At 39.5% G+C, this 23166-nt stretch overlaps 1 protein-coding gene across 1 annotated transcript in view; it reads right to left on the bottom strand.

Moving 5' to 3' along the window:
* Ddx42 (DEAD-box helicase 42) overlaps window positions 1-23017 on the bottom strand; it is a 31426-nt gene extending 8409 nt beyond the window's left edge. The window contains exons 1-13 of the mRNA XM_021177866.1: window positions 22793-23017; window positions 15847-16084; window positions 15252-15402; window positions 11415-11476; window positions 9916-9952; window positions 9017-9166; window positions 7418-7522; window positions 5668-5787; window positions 4730-4906; window positions 3331-3459; window positions 2529-2628; window positions 1958-2005; window positions 1203-1300 (exon numbers count right to left, since the gene is read on the bottom strand). Coding sequence (XP_021033525.1) covers window positions 1203-1300; window positions 1958-2005; window positions 2529-2628; window positions 3331-3459; window positions 4730-4906; window positions 5668-5787; window positions 7418-7522; window positions 9017-9166; window positions 9916-9952; window positions 11415-11476; window positions 15252-15402; window positions 15847-16067 — 1398 coding nt within the window. The 5' untranslated portion in view covers window positions 16068-16084; window positions 22793-23017. The remainder of the gene's footprint in view (window positions 1-1202; window positions 1301-1957; window positions 2006-2528; window positions 2629-3330; window positions 3460-4729; window positions 4907-5667; window positions 5788-7417; window positions 7523-9016; window positions 9167-9915; window positions 9953-11414; window positions 11477-15251; window positions 15403-15846; window positions 16085-22792) is intronic.
* Window positions 23018-23166: the final 149 nt, after the last annotated feature.

Below are 23166 nucleotides of genomic sequence, written 5' to 3'. Positions count from 1 at the left end.
GGTGCTAACCACTCAGAAACTTTACAAACAATTATGAGGAGTTATAGATATGGTTGGCTAATAAATACATATTTTAATAAAGATCTGTTTCCAAAGAAAGGATTTACTATTTGAGGTGTTAGATATGCTAATTACATATTACATACATGTATTGAAATGCCACACAATATCCCATAAATATTTATAATTATGTGTCAAAAACCCTATTGTCCTAGTTGAGTTTTTGTCAAATTGATACAAGCTAGAGTTATCTCAGAGGAAGAACCTCAATTGACAAAATGCCTGTAGGCAATTTGTGGGGCATTTTCTGGTTGCTAATTGAGATGGGAGAGGCCAGCCCTCTGGGGTGGTACCACCTTTGGGTAGGTGGTTCTGAGTTGTGTAAGAAAGTAGGCTGAGCAAGTCATGGGAAGCATGACAAAAGCAAGTGTTCCTTCATGGCCTTTGCAGGATCCAGTTTCCTGCCTTGACTTCTCTTCACTCGGTTGTATGCTGGGATTCAAGAAGTGTACCACCACCACCCAGTTCTTTTAAAACTTTAAAACATTAAAAACTTGTAGAAAAAGCCAGGCGTGGTGGCACACGCCTTTAGTCCCAGCATTCAGAAGGAAGAAACAGGGATATCTCTGAGTTCAAGGCCAGCCTGGTCTACTGGTCTACATGGTGAGTTCCAAGACAGCCAAAGCTACATAGTGAAACCTTGTCTCCAAAAAAAAAAAAAAAAAAAAAAAAAAAAAAAAAAAAAAAAAAAAAAAAAAAAAAAAAAAAAAAAAAAAGGCATTTAAGGAACAAACATAATTCCCATATACCCATCACTCATCTTCTATCAATCGTCTGTGCCACTCTTGTTTTCACGATTCCCTTAACTTGTATATCTTAAAACAAATCCAGGAGCTGTGGAGATGGCTCAGCAGTTAAGAACACTGGCTGCTCTTCCAAAAGACAAGGGTTCAATTTTCGGTATTCACAGAGCAGTCCACAACTATCTGTACCTCTAGTTCCAGGGGATCCAATACTGTCACACACATACAAGCAAGCAGAACACCAACATACATAAAATAAAAATAAGCAAATCATTAAAAAAAAAAAAAAAGAAAAAAACCTAAATCTAAAACAGAACAATCATTACTTAAGAATTAAATTCCACGTTCTCATGAGAAATAAATCCCAGGACCCACCCTGCCTTAAGCAGGATTACCTACCTCTCCAATGTCTCCCTGCACCACTCGAATAGGGTCAATCAAGATGTCTCTGGCCAACTTTTCAATCTTTTTTCGAAAAGTTGCACTGAATAAGAGAGCTAAAAGATAAAGCAAATTCTGTTAAAAATCATTTCTTACTGAATTCACTCTTTAAGCTTCTGTAATGTAACTGAATCACTAAATAAAAGTGATTTTTTTTTTAAACTTCATTTTCAATCAAGAAATGAGCTGCCATAATGGTTCAGGAAAAGACTTTAATTTTGAATCAGCAGATTTACACTGCAGGAAATTATTTAAATTCAATTTTAGCACTAATAAAAAGTGAGCAGTGTGCTGGGCCTGGTGGCATGAACCCATAGTCCCAGCTATTTGGAGGAGGAAGCATGAAGGAGTACTTCAAGTTTATGGCTGCCTAGGCTGTAGTGAGTTCAAGGGCAGCCTAGTCAGCTTAGCAAGACTCTACCTAAAAAACAAAGTGAAAAAGAGGGCTGGAAATACATATACAGCTTAGAGAGGTAGAATGTTTGTCTAACATCCATGACACCATAGGCTCGATACAAGAGACAACAACAAAACACACCTCACATCTGATGTCGTCTAAGGTCTGTTTTAGCTCAAATAAATGTCATTAACTCTCCTCTTTGCAGTACTTATCAGGACATACATAGCAATTTTTGCTTACATAACTGTAAGTACTTATAAAAATCAGGGTTCATTTTGAATATAGTTTTAGTATAAAGCTGCTTCATACATACTTTGTCTGTCAGGACGAACATGACTTGCTATGGACCGAACCTGATACTCTGAAAAAAACAGAACAGTAATCAACACACTAATGTGATGCAGTTAAGACAGGTGTGAAAAGTTACTTTAGTAAAATCTACCCGAGAACGCTCCAGAATTAAAAAAGCTTTCAAACTCCTAGATAGAATTCAGTATGAAATTTCAAAAAACCATCAACATAGCTGAACTAGGTAGATAGTGGTTATTTAGAAATTTGCTCAGCTTGGTTAAGAAAAGGACCTTGGATGATTTAATATTTACCTATCCATGAATATGGACTTTAACCTTCAAAGGCCTGTGAGTAAGAGTGAAGAACAAAGGAAACATTCCTTCTGTCCTAGCCCTTGTCCAAGTTCTCAACCCAGTCAAGACGTGTGCACTTCTCTTCAGAAAACTACGATGGTTTATGGCTTCGTCTATCCCTTAATTTGAAACCCCAAAGAGTTTTTAACTTCTTTTGTGATGAACAGTACTGGTTAATTCTAGAAAGATATGGCAAAAACTTGAGAATAGGGACAGAAGAAGCTAATATTCAAGGCATACCAAATCCCATGTCAAACATTCGATCGGCTTCATCAAACACAAGGTAAGAGACTCTTTGAAGATTAGTAGCTTTTTTCTTCACATGATCAATCAGTCGACCCTGTGAGATTCACAAAATGAATAGTTAATATAATCAAAGGCAGTCAAAGACATTCTTTAGTTATATTCCTGGAAAAGTGTAAATTCTCTGGTCTTGAACCAAACTGATCTGACAGTCTTTCTCTACCAATCCCAGAAAATAGATAACTTTTGAGACAGGGTGCTATTCACAGGTGGCCTGAAGCTCACAGAGGTCTGACTGCCTCTACCTCTAACTGCTAGGACTAAAGGCATGTACCACCATACTTAGTGAGAATAGAATTCTGAAGACTCAAGTTCTTCCTTTACATTAATTACAGTTTAAACTCTATGGGCAAGTGGGCCCGAACCATTCTTGTAATATGCTCTGAAAAGATGTGAAAACTTCTGGATGGGTTTTATGTCGACCCCACATCTTCTGCCAGGTCTGACTATTATCTGAGTGTCTCTCAGAACACTTCTTCATGTTCTTGGTAACCACAGACCCAGCTTTTCAGAGAGCCTAAGAAGACCTGTTTAAAATGGAAACGTGTAGCTGCTGATACATTGGTCATGGATATTATACCTAGCCTGCCATTTAGTCAACTGATCATCATGAAACCAAGGCCAAAGGTTGGCTACTCACACGATAATCCCAGCCTTGCTTTCCCATATTTAGAGGGAATTCCCTCAAAAGCAATCATGTTTTCTGAATCAAGAGAGATTGAGAACAAGATATACTTACTGGGGTACACACAACAATCTCTGCCCCTTCCTGAAGGGCCTTGGCTTGCTCCCACATGCTCCCTCCTCCATACACGGCCACTGATCGAAGATTATACGCTTTCCCAAACCGCTTACATTCTGCGTGGATCTAAAAAGTTGTTAATATTTTAAAAACTGTAAGCTTAAAAATACTTTTATCATTACTCAAAACACAGTTCTTAGAACACAGTATATATCACTATAGAAAATCAAAATGTAGCTGTACCTAGTGGTACAGGCTTATAGTTTAACTAAGTGATTAAAGCAGAAAGATAGTAAGTTTGAGTCTAGCCTGGGTAACTTAAGACACAATCTCAAAAACAAAAACTAGGAAGATACAAACAGAAGAGGGCTGGTCATATAGCTCAAAGGCTGTGTTCAATTCCTATTACTGAAAACACACACACACATACACACATACACATACACACACACACACACACACCAAAACAAGAACAACCATTTAAAAAATGAAAAAGGAAAAACCTAGAACATGCTTAAAACGAAATTCTTTTGTTTCTTTTTCCATTTCTGTTTTTTGTGTTTTGAGGCCGAGTCTCTCTCTCTATTTCTGTCTGGCCTGGAGCTTGCTATGTAGACCAGGCTGGCCTCAAAGTCAGAAAATTCTCCTGCCTCAGCCTCCCAAGTGTTGGGATTAAATACATCTCCTACTACATCCAGCTTAATCATAAAACAAGGCTATGGTCTTCATTTGCATCATTCATCTTCTTCTTGATCCAGTCTATTTACCAAGAAAATTAAATTCATTATACAGAAAACATTGTGAGCTTATAATATAAACAATTCCCACAATACCCACACCCCTTTGTGACTTTTAAAAAAATGCTACCCTTATTACGGAAATATGTTCACATTTCTCAAAACTTCACAGAAAAGATAATAATGTGAATATGCTTAATATCAGCCACTGAACTAGATACTTAAAATGGGCTAGTTAAGATGGCCAATTTTATATATAGTTTTATATTCAAAACAAAAGTTGGAGGAGGTTGGGGAGATAGTTCAGTGGGTTAAACACTTGCCACGCAAGTGTGAGAAATGAGATTCAGACTTCTAGAACCCACATAAAAGCTAGTGGGACTAGTGCCCTGCCAATGACCCCAGGAGCACCCAGGAGGTGGAGACAGAATATATGGAACAACCGCTCAACCCAAACTAGCAGTACTAGCTCACCAAATGGGAAGATAAATCCTGGAAGACACCCAAAAGTCAACCTCAGACTTCTCTCATAGAACCACATGTATGCATGTGCCAAGCATGCACCTCCAAGCAACAATAACTAAACTTCATAGATCATTCTAATCACTGTCCCTTGCTAGTCCAAAAGTAGGAAGGGGCCTTTTATACAAAGCACATACCTGTTGACAAAGCTCCCTAGTAGGACACACAATAACTGCAATTGGTCCATCACCTGGTTCCAATTCCTTCTGATCCATTATATGAATCAACATGGGCCAAATAAAGGCTGCAGTTTTCCCACTGCCTGTTTTAGCAATACCAATCATGTCTCTCCCACTTAGTGCTACAGGTACACCCTAGAGAAGAAGAAAGGAAAGGTATATACACTCAATTCTAAAGATGAACTAACGTCCTGGGGAAAATTACTACAAAGGACATTCATTTCATTGAACAAAAATATTCTGGGCCATGAACATTAGCTGAATCCTGACATTCCAATCAACTTGATTTAAAGGAAATATAACCTTCATGAAGGCACTATTTATAAAAAATATCATGACTCCCATTTGTATTGATATGTCAAAATAAAGACTTGATGTATAAAGAGAGTTTATTAAAAATTTTGTACAGGGCTGGAGAGATGACACAGTGGTTAAGATCACTGTTGGCTTTTCCAGAAGACCTGAGTTCAATACTGAGCACCCACATGGTACCCCATAATGCAAAATGCAAGCAAAATACTCTATGCATAAAATATATTTTTTTCTAATGTCCTCTCCTAGAAAATAAATAGACCACTTCACTTATATGTAGGAATTTCTCTGTCTGTTTTTGTAAAGGAATACATAAATTCCACATTTGAGTGGCCAACAGAAGCTATTCGTCACAGCAAGAAATGAAAAACTTTCATGTCATTTACAAAGGGATTCTAGTCATTGAAAGCACAAAATATATCCATAGACAAATCTTTCTGTGGGGTTTAGAAAAGAAAGTATCTTCTGCACACAACATTTTCAATGGATTCAGCAGGTACAAAAACCTTTTCCAAAATGTCTCCTTTTCTTCCATCTTTAGAAGTTCCAGGGCTTCCCATCCCCACCCACCAAGCTGTACGCACCTGACACTGGATTGGGGTCGGCTGTGTGTACTCAGATTTCCTAATCTGGTGCATAAGTTGTTCATCAAACCCAAAATGAGCAAAGCTACTTCCTGGTCTGGGAGGTGCAGCACCAGAGACCTAGAGACAAAGACAATTCCCAGGAAAACCGGTACTTTCACTTAAACAGCATTTACAGTTCAACAGTGCACACTCAGACCAAGCACTTTAGCTAGAATAAAGAGTGAAAAGCAGGTATGTAAGCAAAAACACCAAAAAGGGTCAAGCCCTGAACACGATGGCCGCATGCAAAAGAAACCATGGTAAGAATTCCTGATATAATCCCACCACCAATTTTAAATGATTAAGCACACAGAACTACCTCAAAATTCATTTTCTTATGAGAAATGGAAACAAATTATTCAACTAACTGAAAAAGTCATCAGCATTCTTTTTACCGAGTTGAATAAACATTAGCTGGGATGACAGAAAAATTAAGAATCAATGTAAGGTAAATTAAAACTGCAAATAAGATGAAAACACATCTATCGTAAAGATGCAACCTACTGATTTCTCAAGAGCGTGATGGCCTAGCCACCATCAAGCCTCGTTTCAACTGGGTCCCAGTAAAGAAAGAGAACTACTGACTTCCATTTTATATATATATATATGATATATAATAATAAACATATATACATATAATTGAAGGCCTTTCCTTGGGGAAGAAGGCACTAGTAACTTTAGAGACTCCATCAGGAGTGTAAACGTGTATGTGTGCACACGTATACACACACACATACTATGGGATCTTTGAAAATTTGAGTTTTTAAACATTATGTAGCAACTAATAAAGCAGAAATAAACCAGTCATTCACACCAGAGCAAACCAACATATCCTCTCTGCTATGTGACCTTAACATTAAAAACATTTTAAGTAATATGGTAAATGGGCAACTCAATTTGTTGGTGGCAATTTAAAGTGTTATTGTAAAATTAGTGCAAGAATGTTTTTAAAAGTCAGTTATCTATTTGAATATTTTTTTAAGTAGACTTTATTTGTGTGTGTGTGTGTGTGCATGTGTGTCTGTTCATTCATTCAGAGCAGGTCTAAGCCCTCTGAACTTGAATACAGATATCTGTGGGATGCCTAGCTTATGTGCAAATAGCTGAACTTCAGTTCTCATGATTAAGCAGCAAGCACCAAGCCAACTCTCCAGCCTTCTCATTTACTATTTTAAAAATCACATCATATAAAACTTGAAGAAAATATAATTTCAAAATATTCCAACAGTTCATGGTTTGTTCACATCTATTATTAATTCTACTTCCTGCCTCTGAAGATGTGTTTCCTATTTTTTTATTCTTAGTCCACCTAACTCAGTACAAAGTTGACTGAATGTGCAAAACAAGACATAGGGCTGATGAGAGCCTCAGCAGGCAAAGGCAGTGTCGTCAAGCCTGACAAGGAGTTCTGTTCCCAGGAACCACATGCTGAAGGAGGACCAACTTCTGCAAGGTGATATCTGAAAGCAACCCCAATCTACACACATATGTGCACACATAGTATTATTAAACGAGGAAAACTTAAAACCAAAATAATCTTTCTGAAATAGCATCTTTAGGGCTAAAACAATCAAATCTAAGACACACAAACCCTAGGGCTAAATTATTATTCTCCCTAGTAAATAAATCTAGGATTACTATCTGGATGAACGGTAATTCTAAACTTGTACAAACACTGATGCAAGGATTCTTGCGTAATGGTTCTTACCCGAAGGTTGAGCTTATGCCGCAGGTCTATTAACTGCTGTGGAGTGAGGTTGGTTATCTCCTCATGTTCATTGTAAAAATTTTTTTCAAATGGTGGATAGTCAATCTGCAGGTCCAATTATTCAAAGTTAGTCTAGAATTCAAGAGTCAATCCTGTAAGTTTGATTTAACGTAAGATAACTTTTTACAAATATTATAAAAACAAAGGCATTCTCTCTAGAAAGATAATGAATTCATTTATTTCTGACACACTCTTAAAAAGTACAGCCTATATTTTTTCCAACTCCTACTTTCTTCTTTTTGTTTGTTTTTTTGAGACAGGGTTTCTCTGTGTAGCCCAGACTGTCCTGGAACTCACTCTGGGACCAGGCTGGCCTCGAACTCAGAAATCCGCCTGCCTCTGTCTCCTAAGTGCTGGGATTAAAGGTGTGCGCCACCACCACCCGGCTTCAACTCCTACTTTCAAAACAGACACCAATCTACTTTCCACAGACATCTCAGACTTTAATAACATGCAGCAGAATAATGAATGGCTGTAGTGCTAAAGGTCTCAGAGGACAAATTTTTAAAAAGAAATTATTTTACAAATATCATTTATGCTTAGGATTTAGTTGTTCATCCAGGCCCAAGCATTTAAAAACATTATCAGTATTTCCTTTAAAGATAGGTTTGTCTTGAGAAGGAATTCTAATTTTTTTTTTTAAAGCATGGAATTAGGGCTGGAGAAGTGGCTCTTGCAGAGGATCCAACTTCAGTTCCCAGCATCCACCTCAGTGGCTTTTAACTCTAGAGATAGCAGATCTCTTCTGTCCTTTGGACTCTGCACTCATGTGCACATATCATCCCCACCACATGCACACATCATTAAAAAAATATAAAACTCTTTTTATTCTATGTAGGTGTCTGTGAGAGTGCATGTCCCATATGTCAGATGCCTGGGGAAGCTACAACAGGACATCACACTCCTTGGAACTAGCTTTTATACATGAGCTGCCTGGTATGGGTGTGGGTGCTATGACCTACACTCAGGTCCTCTGAAGAGCAGCAGGTGCTCTTAGCCACAGAATAACTTCAGCAGTTCCAAAAATAAAGTCTGTAAAGCTCTAAAATTGCTCACGTAACTTATTAAAATGAACGACCAAGCCTATTTTGGCTGATTTGTTTTGATTGGTTTTTTTGAGAGTATCTTAATATGCAGCCCAGGCTGGCCTTGATCGTGCTGGAACTCAAGACATGCACCACATACAGTTTTATGAAATGCTGGGGATTAAACAACAGGCCTTGTGAATGGCAGGCAAGTTACTCTTCTGACCGGGTTAAATCTTCAGCCCCAAATTTTCTTCTGTTTACAGTAAGCCTTTTTGGTTTTGAAATAGTCTCATTTAGTAAACAAAGCTAAGCTGCAAACCACTATGCAGTCTAGGCTGACCTCAAACTCTTGGCTATCCTCCTGCCTCTGTCTCATAAGTGTTGAGACTACAGTGAGCTAGTTTATATATTATGAATGCCTCATGGAATTTCTGATCCAACCACTTAGCAGAAAGAAAGATTCCAAACTATGAAACTGTATCAGTTAGAAACAAAGCAAAAAATGTGATACCTCCGAATGATCAATGGGAGGAAGGGGATCGATAATTTTTTTGGAAGGTGCAATTGGATTTCCATCACTGTCATACTCCAAATTGTCCTCCTCTTCCTCCTGAACCACCCCAGCAGTTGGGTTCTCTGCCATGTATCGAAAATAAGCTTCCTGCAGGAAAGCACAAGAGCACAATCAAACCTAAGTACAGTTAAAAACAGTTATACATTTGCAATCAGTGCACATGCAGTGCACACACAGTGAACCATAAGATTACATAAGTTAAACAAATACCTATCAAATAAGGAAAGACTTTCACTAACTTAGCAATGATTTCTTTTACAATAGCAATACTCAAAATCAATGAGCAAGACAATATTACACAATGATCTGATTTATTTAACAGAAGCCTTCCTATTTGTGGGGACATCTTACTACCCTACCCAGAGCTGAGGAAGACATGCTTTGGCTTTATGCCAATCCAAGTTTGGAAGTTAACACTGATTAGAAAGATCACAAACCTGGAAGTCTATGGTCCTCACCATCCCACACTAGACAAGGCAAAAAGAAGTACTAAAGGACAGTTACTAATGTTTCAACTACAATGTAAGAGTCACAAACAGTTACTGGAAAGAGGCAAAAAACAGTAAGAGGCCCTACACAACTCATATTACTGGCTTATCACAGTAAACCTAAAATTTGGATAAAAAAAAAAACCTGAGTAAAGTTCTTTTTTAAAAAAATGTCAGTTGATCAAAAGTCCCACGTGCAACATGGGGGAAGGGACTCTGGAGATAGTGTTAATTGGTCACACAGGCAGAAAAGGAGTGAGTCATTCAGTGAAGGCAAGCTCTGACCTGTCCCCAGTATAGACTTTGTGGAGTAAAAATAAAAGATAGAAATACTGCATAGAAACTCACTTGGTCATCTTCCTCTTCAATGTCATCTCGAATACCCCTGGAAAAACAAGCGGAGAAACAAACTTCCCTGCAAATGTTCCACATACCCAGCTCCATACTTACAACAGCTTAGTGTTGAATTCCATACAGTACAGGAACTCTCAACACTAACGTTAACAAAGCAACAATAAGTATACTGTACACGATCCACCCATAATATATGTGTGGCTTAACTCTATGAGCTAAAGTTTCCCTCTTTTTGCAATGAGATGATATGGTACCCTTAGAAACATCAATTACCAACTGACATGAGAGGTAAAATCTAGCTAGGAAGTGGTGGCCCATTCCTTTAATTCCTCAGAGGAATTAAATAGCACCCCAGATGCAAACGTAGGTGGATCTCTTGAGTTAAGAGACCAGCTTGGTCTATAGAGTTCCAGGTCAGCTAAGGGCTACACACAGAAACAGTGTCTTAGGCAGACAGGCAGACAAAACAAACAAAAAAAGTAAAACCTTTCTTGGTGAAGAGAGGTATGGAGGGATACTAAGCTTTGTCAATATATACAACAAACATAACATAGTTGTGTACTACATATTAAAAAGAAAACAAAACCCTCCTGGGTTTGGTGTACAGTTGAAGGAGTATCACAACTTTATTATTCCTGTGACTTCTAGCTCTAGAATAAATTGGTTTTAGTCAAAATCAGTTACCTTGGGGATGGGGAGAGAAAGAAACTACATGAATTCTGTCATGAGTTTGGAATTGAAACTAGTACTTCACATAGAGAATGGAACCACCTCCACTGCTGCATCTCTCAGGCGTCTACGACTATTGCTTACTTCCTACAGTCACTCTTTCCAGTCTCTTTCTAACCAACTTGCAGCGTTTGCTATTCCCAAGGCAACTAGACGGATGCAGCATACAGCAATCATCAAAAGATGGCTGACTCTCCATCTGGCACAGAAACGTTGGGAGGGGCCTGACTTCCAAACAGAGAGAAAAAATGTCTAAAGGTTTAGGAGTGTATTCAGCAGAGGAAGATTTCTTTCCCAGAAAATATAGCACTTAAGTTCAGCATTTGGTGCTACAGAGTAACATCAGATGAAATTAGCTTTTACTCACTTGTAATTTTTATATAGTTTTATTATATAACCATCATAACTTCTAATTACTTATCACATAGGCATTAGTCTATTGTTTTTATGAGAAGAAATCTAAGACAGTGAACCTAAACTGTAGTAACTATACTTCCTTTACCCTCACTATAATTCACTTCCCATTTCTTGGACAACTATTTATAACCAAATACTTATTCTACCAAACAGAATGCCTTTAGTTATTACAAATGCAAAGGCTGTGCCATCTTCATACCTAGAGAAATACTCAAGATACAGAGACAGCTCAAATAAAGATCTTTGTGTACTTTAATGTTCTTTCCTTTATAAGTTTTTAAGAATAGTCTTTGCTATTCTTCAACAATTTCTATGTAACTTTTGTGAGAGTGGAGAAAAAAACTTACTTGACGTTTTTTCTTTCCTTGTCCTTTTCTTCAAGTCTCTTCATGTCTCTAGCAGCCTGATCCTAATGAAATAAAAGGCTACATGGAGTGACTTCACTTTAAAATGCTGCAGGAGAAGTTCATTACAGACAGTTTATATACTGAAACACATTCACCACAGTTTTCCTTATGTGTTCTGACACTTGCATTTCCATATAATCAGTCTTCCAGGAAGCGTTGACAAATATTTTTCAAAACAAATATCCAGTTGTCTTTTGCTATACATAGATTTCACAGTTTTTAATTGTAATACATATGCCACACATACATGTAAGTGCATATACACTTTTAAATGCTTAATTCACCACCAATAAATCTTTGGTGATTTGTCTTAGAAAAGGAAATAACTTGCTATAGATGCCCTGAAATTCAAGCAAATCAGCCTTAAGTATAGCTTGAAGTAGAAGTAGTTGAAACAACAAAACCAAAATCCTGCACTACCACCACAAAACAAAACAAGCCACTCACCCACCCCAAACTGAAAGAACAAACAGACAAAAGCCAAAGGGAAAAATAGATGTATTGAGTTCTGACTCTTATTTTGGAAGGATGGTTCTGAACTTGAAAGTAATTTCCCCTCCACCTTTGCTTTGATCCTGCCCCCACCCCCCCCAATGTCTGGCATTTTTGCTTTTACGAATTAAGGGTGAGGTGGGATAACTAAAAATAGTGATACAGGCTGGTAGGGGCTAGAGATGCTTCTACACATTCTCCAACAAGAATAGCCCTAAAGCCTAGCATAGTGGTACATACCTTTATCTCAGTACTCAGGAGGCAAAAGTAGACAGAACTCTTGAGTTAGAGGCCAGCCTGATCTACATAGTGAGTTCTAGGACAGTTAGGGCTACACAGACTCTGTCTCTCAAAAACAAAACATGGGCTGGAAAGATGGCTCAGCAGTTAAGAGAACTGACTGCTCTTCCAGAGGTCCTGAGTTCAATTCCCAACAACCACATGGTGGCTCAAAACCATCTGTAATGGGGTCCAATGCCCTCTTCTGGTATGTCTGAAGACAGCTGCAGTGTACTCATATAAATAAAAATAAATAAATCTTAAAAAAAATCAAAACACTCATAATAAAAATTACCTAATCATAAATACTAATAAAGTTGAAAATGTGCTATAAAAAAAAACCAGTAAATTAAAACCTTTAGGAATAGAATTAAGTGTATCATTGTTACATTTTCTACACAAGTTCTTATATATTAGAAAAATGACAATTGCAGATCACTGCTCTACACTGATCCTTTGGTTGATACATTTGGAAAGTAATGCTAGGATTACTTTTTTCCAAAGCCCTTCAGCATAAAGAAAATGTGAATTTTTCTTTGTATTTTAGTTTAATAGTGTGTGTTTGCATGTTTGCCTGCATGTATATTTGTATGCCATGTGTGTTGAGTGTTTGTAGAGGGTGAAGGAAACATTGGATCCCCTGGGACTGGAGTTATAGAAGAGCGTGAACTACCAGGTAGGTACTGAGAATCAGACCCAGGTGGTACTCTAGAAGAGGACACAGTGCTCTCAGAACTCTCTCTCTGGCCCTTGTATTTATCTTAAACAAACAAACAAACAAAATCCCCCCAAAACAAAAGTCACTACATATACCATGGCATGACCAGATGTTTTATAAATGAAATGTTTTCATCAAAGAGGAATTATTTTTAAAAGAAACATTATATACTTTTCAAGGGATTGGGTTGATAGGGACACATCTAGGGCTATAAACTGAACACAATACCAACAATATTGGTACGTATAAAACAAATCACTACATTTGCAGGACATATTTTTGGTTTTTTAATTGTTTGTTTTTTGAGTTTCAAAGTTTCTCTGTACAGCCAGGGCCTATCTTGGACTTACTCTGGAACTCAGAAATCCGCCTGCCTCTGTCTCCCGAGTGCTGGGATTAAAGGCGTGCGCCACCACAGCCTGAATAAAAAAAAAATCACTTCTTATATGCAAGTGTGCATGCTATGTGTGTGTGTGCCTAGTGCACACTGAAGGTAGAAAAGGACATCAGATTTCCTAAAACTGGAATTATAGCCACATGGATGCTAGAAGTTGAACCCAGGTCCCCTGGAAAACCAGTAATGTGATCTTACCCACTGAGCCATCTCTCTAGCCTCAAATATTCTTTTAAGCCTATATAAATCTTTCATTAGCACACTGTCTAAAAATAAACCTTCATCAAATTCAAGTCTAAGAAAAGTTCATACATTGTACAAGTTGGCATTTGACATCAGGACTCAGCATCTGACAACTGAGCTCTCTGTACTTAGCTAAATAAATCTCCTAATACTATAGAGATCCAGGAGTGTGTCAGCGGACTCAAAAGAACTTCAGCTATTTAAATGTCAAGCAAAAGAATTTGGCCATTCTCAACTAACTCATTCAAAAGGAGCCATATAAACTTACAAAGCTTTAAATTTAAACCTAAAACCAACAACAAAGCCAAGAGCTGACTTTTCTTATACTTTATCATTAGGATTATCATGAAATAGTGGGGCTGGAGAAACGGCTCTGTGCTCAAGAACGCTGGCTGCTCTGCTCTTCTACAGGTCCTAAGTTCAATTCCCAACACCCATATAAGCTTACAACCATCTGAAATGGGATCCTACCCTCTTCTGGTGTACAGGTATACACGCAGACAAATCTTATATTCAAATACACAAATAAATAAACAAACATTAAAAAAAAAAGAATGAATGAATGAGATTTCTGAGAAATACTGCCCTGTAGCAAATGTCCTCTCTCAAGAGCATGAAAAAAACGTTGTGTATCAAACACTATATATCTTTCATTTTTAAAGCAAATTACTTACTGATTCAATACCTACTACACTGCAAGATACATGTATGCCTTGAATAATTTTATTAAGTTTTGGTGTCTTCTATGGTCTGTTAATTTGAAAAAATGTTAAGGCCAGGCATGTGGCTCATAGCATTCATCCCAGAACTCAGGAGGCAGAGGCTGGAAAAATCACAAGGCCAGCCTGGTCTACATAGTGAGTTCCAGGATGGTCAGGACTAAGTAGACCCCCTTTCTCAAAACAAACACAAACCCTGTAAGCTAGAAGAACTCAGAGACATAAAGAATACAAGGATTAGAGTTGGATTCTGGCTCAACCACTTATGAGGTTTATTTTCTCTAGACAAATAGGTTATTTAAATCAAAAGTGAGAAAGCTAAACATCTAACATATCAAGCTACCAATACACGGATGCTGCCAGGACAAGAAGACTATAGACCTGTGCTGGGCACAGTCTTATGAGGTAAGCCATGACGGTGCTGGAAGAGGTTATTTAGGCTGCTGTGAGAGAACAGGAGTCAGTCAGTCTTAGTTCTGTGCCTGATAAAAGTTGGACATAGACACAAGGAGGTTATGATTTAGTAATGAAACATTCCTAAAAAGGGTCCCAAGTTGGGTTTACTGCCTAGTTGGTGGCACCATAGAGGAAGCTCTGGAAACCTCACCTGATGGACTCTTCTAATTCTATGTATGACGTCCTTTAGGTTTAGCTTCCTTATGAAATAGGATTTAATAAATGCTAGAGTGCATACTACAGTATCCCACTTAAGAATATACTAAAATTCTTATAACAAAATATGTATTTGAGTAACTATGTTCAAACATTGCAATTAACTATTCGTGCCACTCACTGATTATTACCTCTGAAAATACTTAAGAGGGCAAATGGAAATAGCAAAATTCTAAAAACACCAAAAACAAAAACAACCCCCCTCCCAAGGGCTATTTCAATATGCTCACTATTTTAAGGAAACAAGAGCCAACACTTGCCTCCACTTCAGCCATGAATGCCTCTAAGGGGTCATCATCACTGTCAGAGTCTGCGGGCTTGGAATGGAACTGCTGGCGGGTAGGTGAGTTTTCAGCAGGAATGTAAGGTAAATCTACATTGCTGGAGTCTTCTTCTTCATCTTCAAAATACCTAAAAATTAAGACAAACCAGTAATGAGACTAAAACCTTCACTAGCCCACGCTTTCACCCTGGTGTATTACACAATAGGAATTCCCAGCAGCGTTTGTTGGCACATGTCTGTGACCCTCGAACGGAGGAGATCGAGGTAGAAGGATCATGATCATAGCCAGGTAGGGCTACATATCCAGATCCTACTTCAAAACACAAGTCCATCAAACTCCATTTGAATTAAATATAAAACTCTTCAGTTGACTCAAACACCAAAATCATTATGCTCATCTTGTTCAGAACACTAATCAGGAAAAAAACCCACCATTCCTGAATAACAATTTAAGCAAGCACATGAATACTGTATACCTTAATCCAAGCAAATTCAGGGTGGGGGACAAGGACTTCAATCCTGAAAATCATTAGTATTTCACACTGGTTTAATCATCAAGAATTATCACTTACGCATTTTCTTCATCAAAGTTGGCCCGTTTAGATCCAATTTTGTAGAAAGAAGGAAGCTGTGGTGGAGCAGACTTTCCAAATCCAGAAGAAGAGCTGGCTGCCCCAAAGGCACTGTGGGACTGCTGTGGCAGTTTGGCTTCCTCCTTCTTCCCAGCACTGATAGCAAAACCTCCAAAACCAAATCCCCGCTTGGTTCCAGGGCCGCCTTTATTCCAGTTCATGATGCCAATGACTGGTGCTAGGAACAAGATGCACACATATTAATGTGACTTTGTAAACAGCCTCACTAACCCTCATTTTGTTTTCTATGTCTACCCTCAAATCTAAGGTGCTGCTTAGTGGTCCAGTACTTACTTGTCCCACGTGTGGAGGCCCCAGTACCACGTGAAGGCCTGTAACACTGGCCTTCAGATACAATTACAACTTCAACCAAATGACTTTTCTCTTAAAATATTTATTGGAGGGAGTTGTCAAAAATGATCCTAAGACAGTACCTACACTGGGATCTCTAATATAGGATCAAAACTGCAAGACAATCTCCTAACCTTAATCTTTACTATCTTTAGTGTGTGTGAACATAAACGTGTGCTTTGGTACAAATGTGGAGATGAAAGGACTGTCCACATGCTCTGGTCACCTTGTGGGAATTGCAGATCAGAACTTTTTAGGTTTATCATGCGGCTCGCTCACTGGCCCTTCATCCTTGCTTGTTCCTCACCCTACCTCCCTCCTCTTTTTTTTTTTTTTTTGGGGTAGTCTTGGTTGGTCTCAAAGTCAGAGAGCCACCTGCCTCTGGAATACTACAATTAAAGGCATTTGCCACCACCCCTGGCTTAAATATTTATTCCTAAGCATTTACGCGGGTAAATTTCACTAAATACAAATCCAGTTTTAAAAATAGGTAAGGGGGAAGCAGAGGCAGGCAGGATCTCTTTGAGTTAAAGGCCAGCCTGCTCTACAAATCAAGTTCCAGGCCAACTAGGGCTGTTACAGAGAACCTGTCTTAAAAAAACAAAAGCCACAAACAAATGAGAAGGTAAGGAAGAGAAGGCTAGAGAGATGGCTCAGAGGTTAAAAGCACTGGTGCTCTTCCAGAGAACCCAGGTTTGATTTCCAGCACCACGTGGTGGCTCAAAACTGTCACGACACCAGTTACAATACCCTCCTCCGGCTCCACTAGGACCAGGTTTTGTACATGGTATACACACACACACACACACACACACACACACAGGCAAACACTCATACACATTAAACACACACACACAAAACACTTGAATAGGCAAAAGACTTAAATAGATTTCTCTGAAGACAATATATAACTGATCAGTAGATTACATGAAAAGACACCTTGCATCAAAGCCAGGTATGGTAATGCACACATGCAATGTTGGTACTCAAGATGTTACAGTAGAAGGATCTCAAGTACAAGACCAGCTTGGTCTACACAGTATAGGACTGTCTCAAAAATCCTTATACTATAAACAATGAAGGAAATGTAAATCAAAACCACAATGCATACCATTTCATATCAATTAGGATGACTTATTAAAAAACAGTAGGGTATCTCATACTGCCTCAAACAAACAAATGCCCCAGAAAACAGCTTTTTATCAAGATATCTTTGAAAGCAAAGAAATCCCTTGCTCTTGCCAAAGCAGTACTCAGTATTGACAGATGCTCAAAGCCACAAAAATAAAGATCAGCAATCGCTCCCTTTCTGGTTGCCCCCAAGACTGTACTAACCCAAAAGCAACACAAGTATCCTCAGCAAAGTGCTCTCAAGAGAAACACACTCCATCACTGTGCTATCAACCCCCTGCACAGTTGCCAGGAGGAAGACAGAGACAATTTGTTGTATTCACCAAGGCTCATCAGGGCCAAACTGATCAGGCCTGATGGAGAGAAGGTATATCCAGGACTTTATTATGCTGGCAATCACCTCAGTCTAAGGACTGAGGACATAACTCTGGGAGAGAAAGTTCTGGCAAAGACGTAGGGAAACTGGAACCTCTGCGAACTGCTGGTAGAATGTAAAGCCAACCAACAAACAAAAAGGTAACTATGGCAATCAGTATTTTTCTTCCCAAAAAAAAAAAAAAATCAAGCAAGGTCAACAAGATAGATGACTGGGCAAGAGGACTTGCCTCACCTGACGGTCTGAGTTCAACTCCTGGGACCTACATGGTGGAAAGTGAGAACCAAGTCCTCCAAGTTGTATTCTGAACACAAATAAATATATACAGGATTTTTGTTGTTTTTGTTTTATTAACTTCATTGTTAAAAAAAGAAAAGAAAACCCTTGAAAATAAAAACACCACACTCAAACTAACCAGACCCAAATATATTACTTAGTCAACTTATATACAGCTATGACTGGCATTTAAAATGTAAGCTGTAAAGCTTCATATTAAATGTGTGCATTTATCTAATACCAAAACAAACAAAAATCATGACAAAACTGGGGGTGGGGGATCCATGAAACACTACTTGGAATTCTATAAACAAATGTTTTGGGGTTGTTTCTTTTGGTTGTTATTATTGTTAATTAGAAGAACATAGAATTGGCATATAACCCAGAAATTTCACTTATAAATATTCACCTCCCCCAAATGAAAGCAAAGTTCATTCAAGCTCATAGCAACATTAATAGCAAGCAATAGGCAAAAGGTGACATCCACCCCATGTTCACTGACAGATGAATGGTTAAACAAAACATTACATATACACCTTAAACAGAATATCACTTTGGTTTAAAGAGAAGATTCCAGGCAAGTTATACAGTTCAGTGGTATGGCTCTTGACTTAGCACAGGTGAGGCCCCAGACTCATCCCAAGTACTGGAAAAAAAGAATCCCTTTAAAAACTAAAACACCTAATTTCGTAAACAAACAAAAACCCAAACAACCCCATACAGCAGACTCAATTCAAGCTGGATACTGGTGAGCTCCCCTGTCTCACTCTGATCACCACCCACTCTCTGACATGCGCTCCCCAACTCCATATGGAATAGATGCTCTTCTCTCCATCTTTACTCTACCACTGCAACTCTCCAACAAGACTGACAGTCATCAAGCCCCCACATAATTACTAGAGTGATCATTATAGCAAAATACATGGCTTGCTTGTTTTGTGTCAGGCAATTGTTTTTTAGGCTCAGAGGATACAAGCATGGAATCAGAAAGCCCTCAGGGAATTCAATGTGGTCAGAGATGGGGAGGGAGTGAAGGAATGACATTATTCTATTTTAGATCGTAAAAATACCATGAAATGAAAGCAAGCAGGACGAGGAGGTGAGGTACTGCAGACAAGTCAAGGACTCACTGAGCTAAGTATATTACTCAACAGGGCAAAAGTTCTACTTCTCTGCCTCAACAATGTCTGTTGTCCTGGAAAAGTCATGTGACTCAGATCTAGACGCTGCATCTACAACTAGCTAACATTCCATAATTTATAAAAAATGAAGTATAAAATCAAAATGAAAAGTATAAAATGAAGTAAGAATGAGACAAAACTGAAAACAAAATGAATTTCTACTTCCTTTGGCTGAACAGCACTGTGTCTGTTAATACTGTGTAATCAAGGAAAGTCACAACAAAGAACAGAGCTCCTGAAGTACACACACTCAGCAAAACCATCTTCAAAATAACAATTTATGCTTCTGTCACTCCCTTCAATTTAACTGCTCTCCAGTTAGTCAGACTAGAATTAGGTGTTGCATTGTGGCAGTAAATAACTTTAACCACCCATATTGCCCAGGGTTCCAAAGAAAATCAAGCAGTCTGATGGAGTTCTTACCTCTACTTGGGTTCTCTCACACAAAATCTGTTATTGACATTGACCTATCAAGGTCCTTCTTACCTGTACAGCTCACTGGAATAACAATTCTAGAACATCAACACAAATATGATTTGTCTAGATTCATGTTAAATCCCTTCTCTGGTCTTTAAACACCTGACACTATGTTATTTCTTAAACACTATACATTTCATGACTGAGTATTTACCTTCACTCTCTTCGGTCTTTAAGAGCAGATACTCATTATTCATGCTTTACATACAAGAGTTTTAAAGAGGTGCTACCCTTGGATGAGAATAACTGAAGATGTTATGAAGGACAGCTTGGTATCCAGGCACCAAAATGTGATGGCTCAGTTAGAAATTTTAACAGGATTGAAAAAGAATACCAGTTAGCTATATTCAAACTCTAATTCTGCCACTAATAGCATGAATCTTAAAGATGTTATTAGCAGATTTTCCACTTGCAAAATGGTGAGACTATCATACACCTTACTACTAGGTTTTTACTCCAAAATCATGGGGAACAAATGTGTAGTGACCCATGCTTCAGCATTCAAGAGGCTGACAGCGAGGATCCTGTGTGTTAAAGACTAACCTGGGCTACAAAGTGAGCTCTAGATCAACATGACCTAAAGAGTGAGACTCTGTACCAAATTCAATAAGTAAAACTCAAATACATTGAGTGAAGTATGGAGACACAGTGCAACCCACACTACAGGCATAGTCATCATCTCTCCAGAAAGCAATCTCCCCAATGATAATCTCAGATCTCTTAACTCAGATTCACATGCAAGTGTCAAGCACCACTTACCATATCAAGATCACTGAGTAGAGTGGGGTGAGCAGCTTCATAAGAGAGCTACAATGACAGTTGTTAGTATCTACTCTACTTAATAACCTGCCGAGTAAGAACATCTTAAAAACTATAGAGCCAGTTAGTTCTTTAATGGCCTAATAGGAAATTAAAACAGAATAAAAAATAGCTATATTCAAACTATAATTTTGTCACTTTCTTTAATGTAAGGCAAAGCTGTCAAATACCCAACACTTTCATCACATTCCAAATCTAATAAAATGCGAGTGAGGGGAGTGGTCAGAGTGGTCTGAAAAGCACCCCTCTCCTATCAGTTTTAACAAAGCCAAGGACAACTTGGAGCTATGAAACTGACAGAACACAAAGTTAAGTATAATTTCAAAGACCACATTATATTATCACAACCTACATTACAGTGAATGGAACTGAATTACAATGTAAGTCAGATTTAGCACTCCTCTGCTCAGACAGCCACATTTCATGCAGAATGAGGACAAAATCTTCAAAACCGTCTACAAGGCCCTAGCTGCTTTGTTTTCCTTTCTTCCTTTACAGTCTCATCCGTCATCTCATCTTCATCCTCATCTTCGCATTCCTTCATTTGCCAAATGCTACAAACACACTGCTCCTCTAACAGGCCCAGCTTTGTCCCCTTCAAGGCCTTCATGATTGCTGTCCCCCTGCTCAGAACGTTTCTTTCTCCAGATATCTCCGTGGTTAGATGCTCTCACCATTTTCTAGCTTGCTTAAATATCTGTTAGCATACCAGAAAGGGCTTTCCCTGACTACTCTCTTGCAGCTTCTCCCAAGCCTCCTTTGCTGGTACAGACCACCCTTTAACATAAAGCATCACACACATCTGTCTCTCCTTCTTCATTAGAAAGTTTCATAAATGGACTGGTAAAATGGTTCTACAGATTAATTGCCTGACCAGAGTTTCATCCTGAGGACCTACATAGTGGAAGGAGAAAACCAACTCCCAGAGGTTGGCCTCTAACCTCTACAGGAGGGCATGATAAACATACATAAAGACTGGTGGCTCGCACCTTTGATCCCAGCACTTGGGAGGCAGAGGCAGGCGGATTTCTGAGTTCCAGGCCAGCCTGGTCTACAGAGTGAGTTCCAGGACAACAAGAGCTACACAGAGAAGCCCTGTCTTGAAAAAACAAAAACAAACAAACAAACAAACAAAAGAAATACGTCCAAAAAATGTATATAAAGAGTTTCATGAGTGCAGTGGTCATAGATTTAACACTTAAGCAATTCAAGAGAGAACAGGCACAGAGGCAAGGCAATAACAATTTTTTTTTAATGAATCACTGCAATTCTCCTTCTAGGTAAAGGAAATTAACATTTTCGCCCCTGGAAGAATAAATTTTTATATCAGACTTACTGCTCACTTCCCACCTGTCAGAACAGGATTGGACTCTACAAAGTTTTAACGAATTAAGACATAACCCCACCACTACCACCACTACCCCCCACCGCCGCCAGGTGGTGGCGCACGCCTTTAATCCCAGCACTTGGGAGGCAGAGACAGGTGGATCTCTGAGTTCGAGGCCAGCCTGGTTTACAGAGTGAGTTCCAGGACAGCCAGGGTTACAGAGAAACCCTGTCTCGAAGGGAAAAAAAAAAAAAAAAAAAGACATAACCCCCGCTGTTCAGGTGTGTGTAGGAGACAATACAGAAATAACACTTGCAAATAGTAACAACAACAACAACACAGTAGGAAAACCACAGCCTAAAGGGGTAGGGGTAAAAAGGGAAAAGCTAAGATGACAGAAAAGCTTATATAAAACTTGACTAGTATAATTTTTTCCTTACGATTCTGGTACGCGTTCTCAATTCATATATATTATTTAAATCAGATAGGCTCAAGTAGGCCGCAAAAAGTTTGTAACTATGGTGATGATGTTAATCATGATCTACTCAAGGTTTCACAAAGATCAATGACTATCACAGCCTTCTAATCTGTCAACTTCCGCTACCGAGACCCTCCCCGCCTCCATTTGTGGGTCCGCAATCCCCAACAGCTACCTACAAGGATCAACACACCTCCACTGGCTCTCACAGCTTCAGAGCCCAGCACCCTGAAAAATCCCTTCCTGGAGCCCATCAAGCACCGCCTCCGGAAAGCCGCCAAGTGGGCCTCGTTCAGACGTGCGAGGAGCAGAGCCGTGGGAAGGCAACGTAGCTCCAGAGGGCCACCTCGGGGCTCCAGATCGCGTACCCATCCCTGCCCGGACTCCCGCAGCCACCCGGGTCCCCAGGCTCCCCCGATTCTTTGTTAAGTGAGGCCGAGGTTCCTCCGCCCTCGCCAGGCCCCAGTTACCTCTCGTGTCCCCGGGGCTAGCGGCGCCGCGTCTGGCGAGCCCTTCGCCCAAACCTGCTGCCGCGGCTGCAGACGCAGTTGCTACTCCAGTCGGCGCGAAAGAACCCCCGCGGCCCTGCGTACGCGCGGTGCGGGACCGCGTCCAGCCGCGCTCTTCCTCCGCCCCCTTCGCCGCCGCCTCACGGCCCGTTGCTGACTGGGGGTGGGGTGGGGGGAGCGTCTGACATGCGCGCTAAGTAGGGCGCGAGCCGAAGGGTGGGGCTGGGGCTACGGCTGCCGAAAGGCGCCAATTAGGGCCGCCCTTCCGATTCCGGAACGCAACATAAATACGTCACACACCCCCGGACAGGAATCTGTTCCTGGGTGAAGATTGT

Source organism: Mus caroli, chromosome 11, assembly GCF_900094665.2.
Source record: "Mus caroli chromosome 11, CAROLI_EIJ_v1.1, whole genome shotgun sequence".
Taxonomy (NCBI): Eukaryota; Metazoa; Chordata; class Mammalia; order Rodentia; family Muridae; genus Mus; species Mus caroli.
Note: the sequence above shows the minus strand (reverse complement) of the source record. Positions and strands in the feature narration are given on the sequence as shown.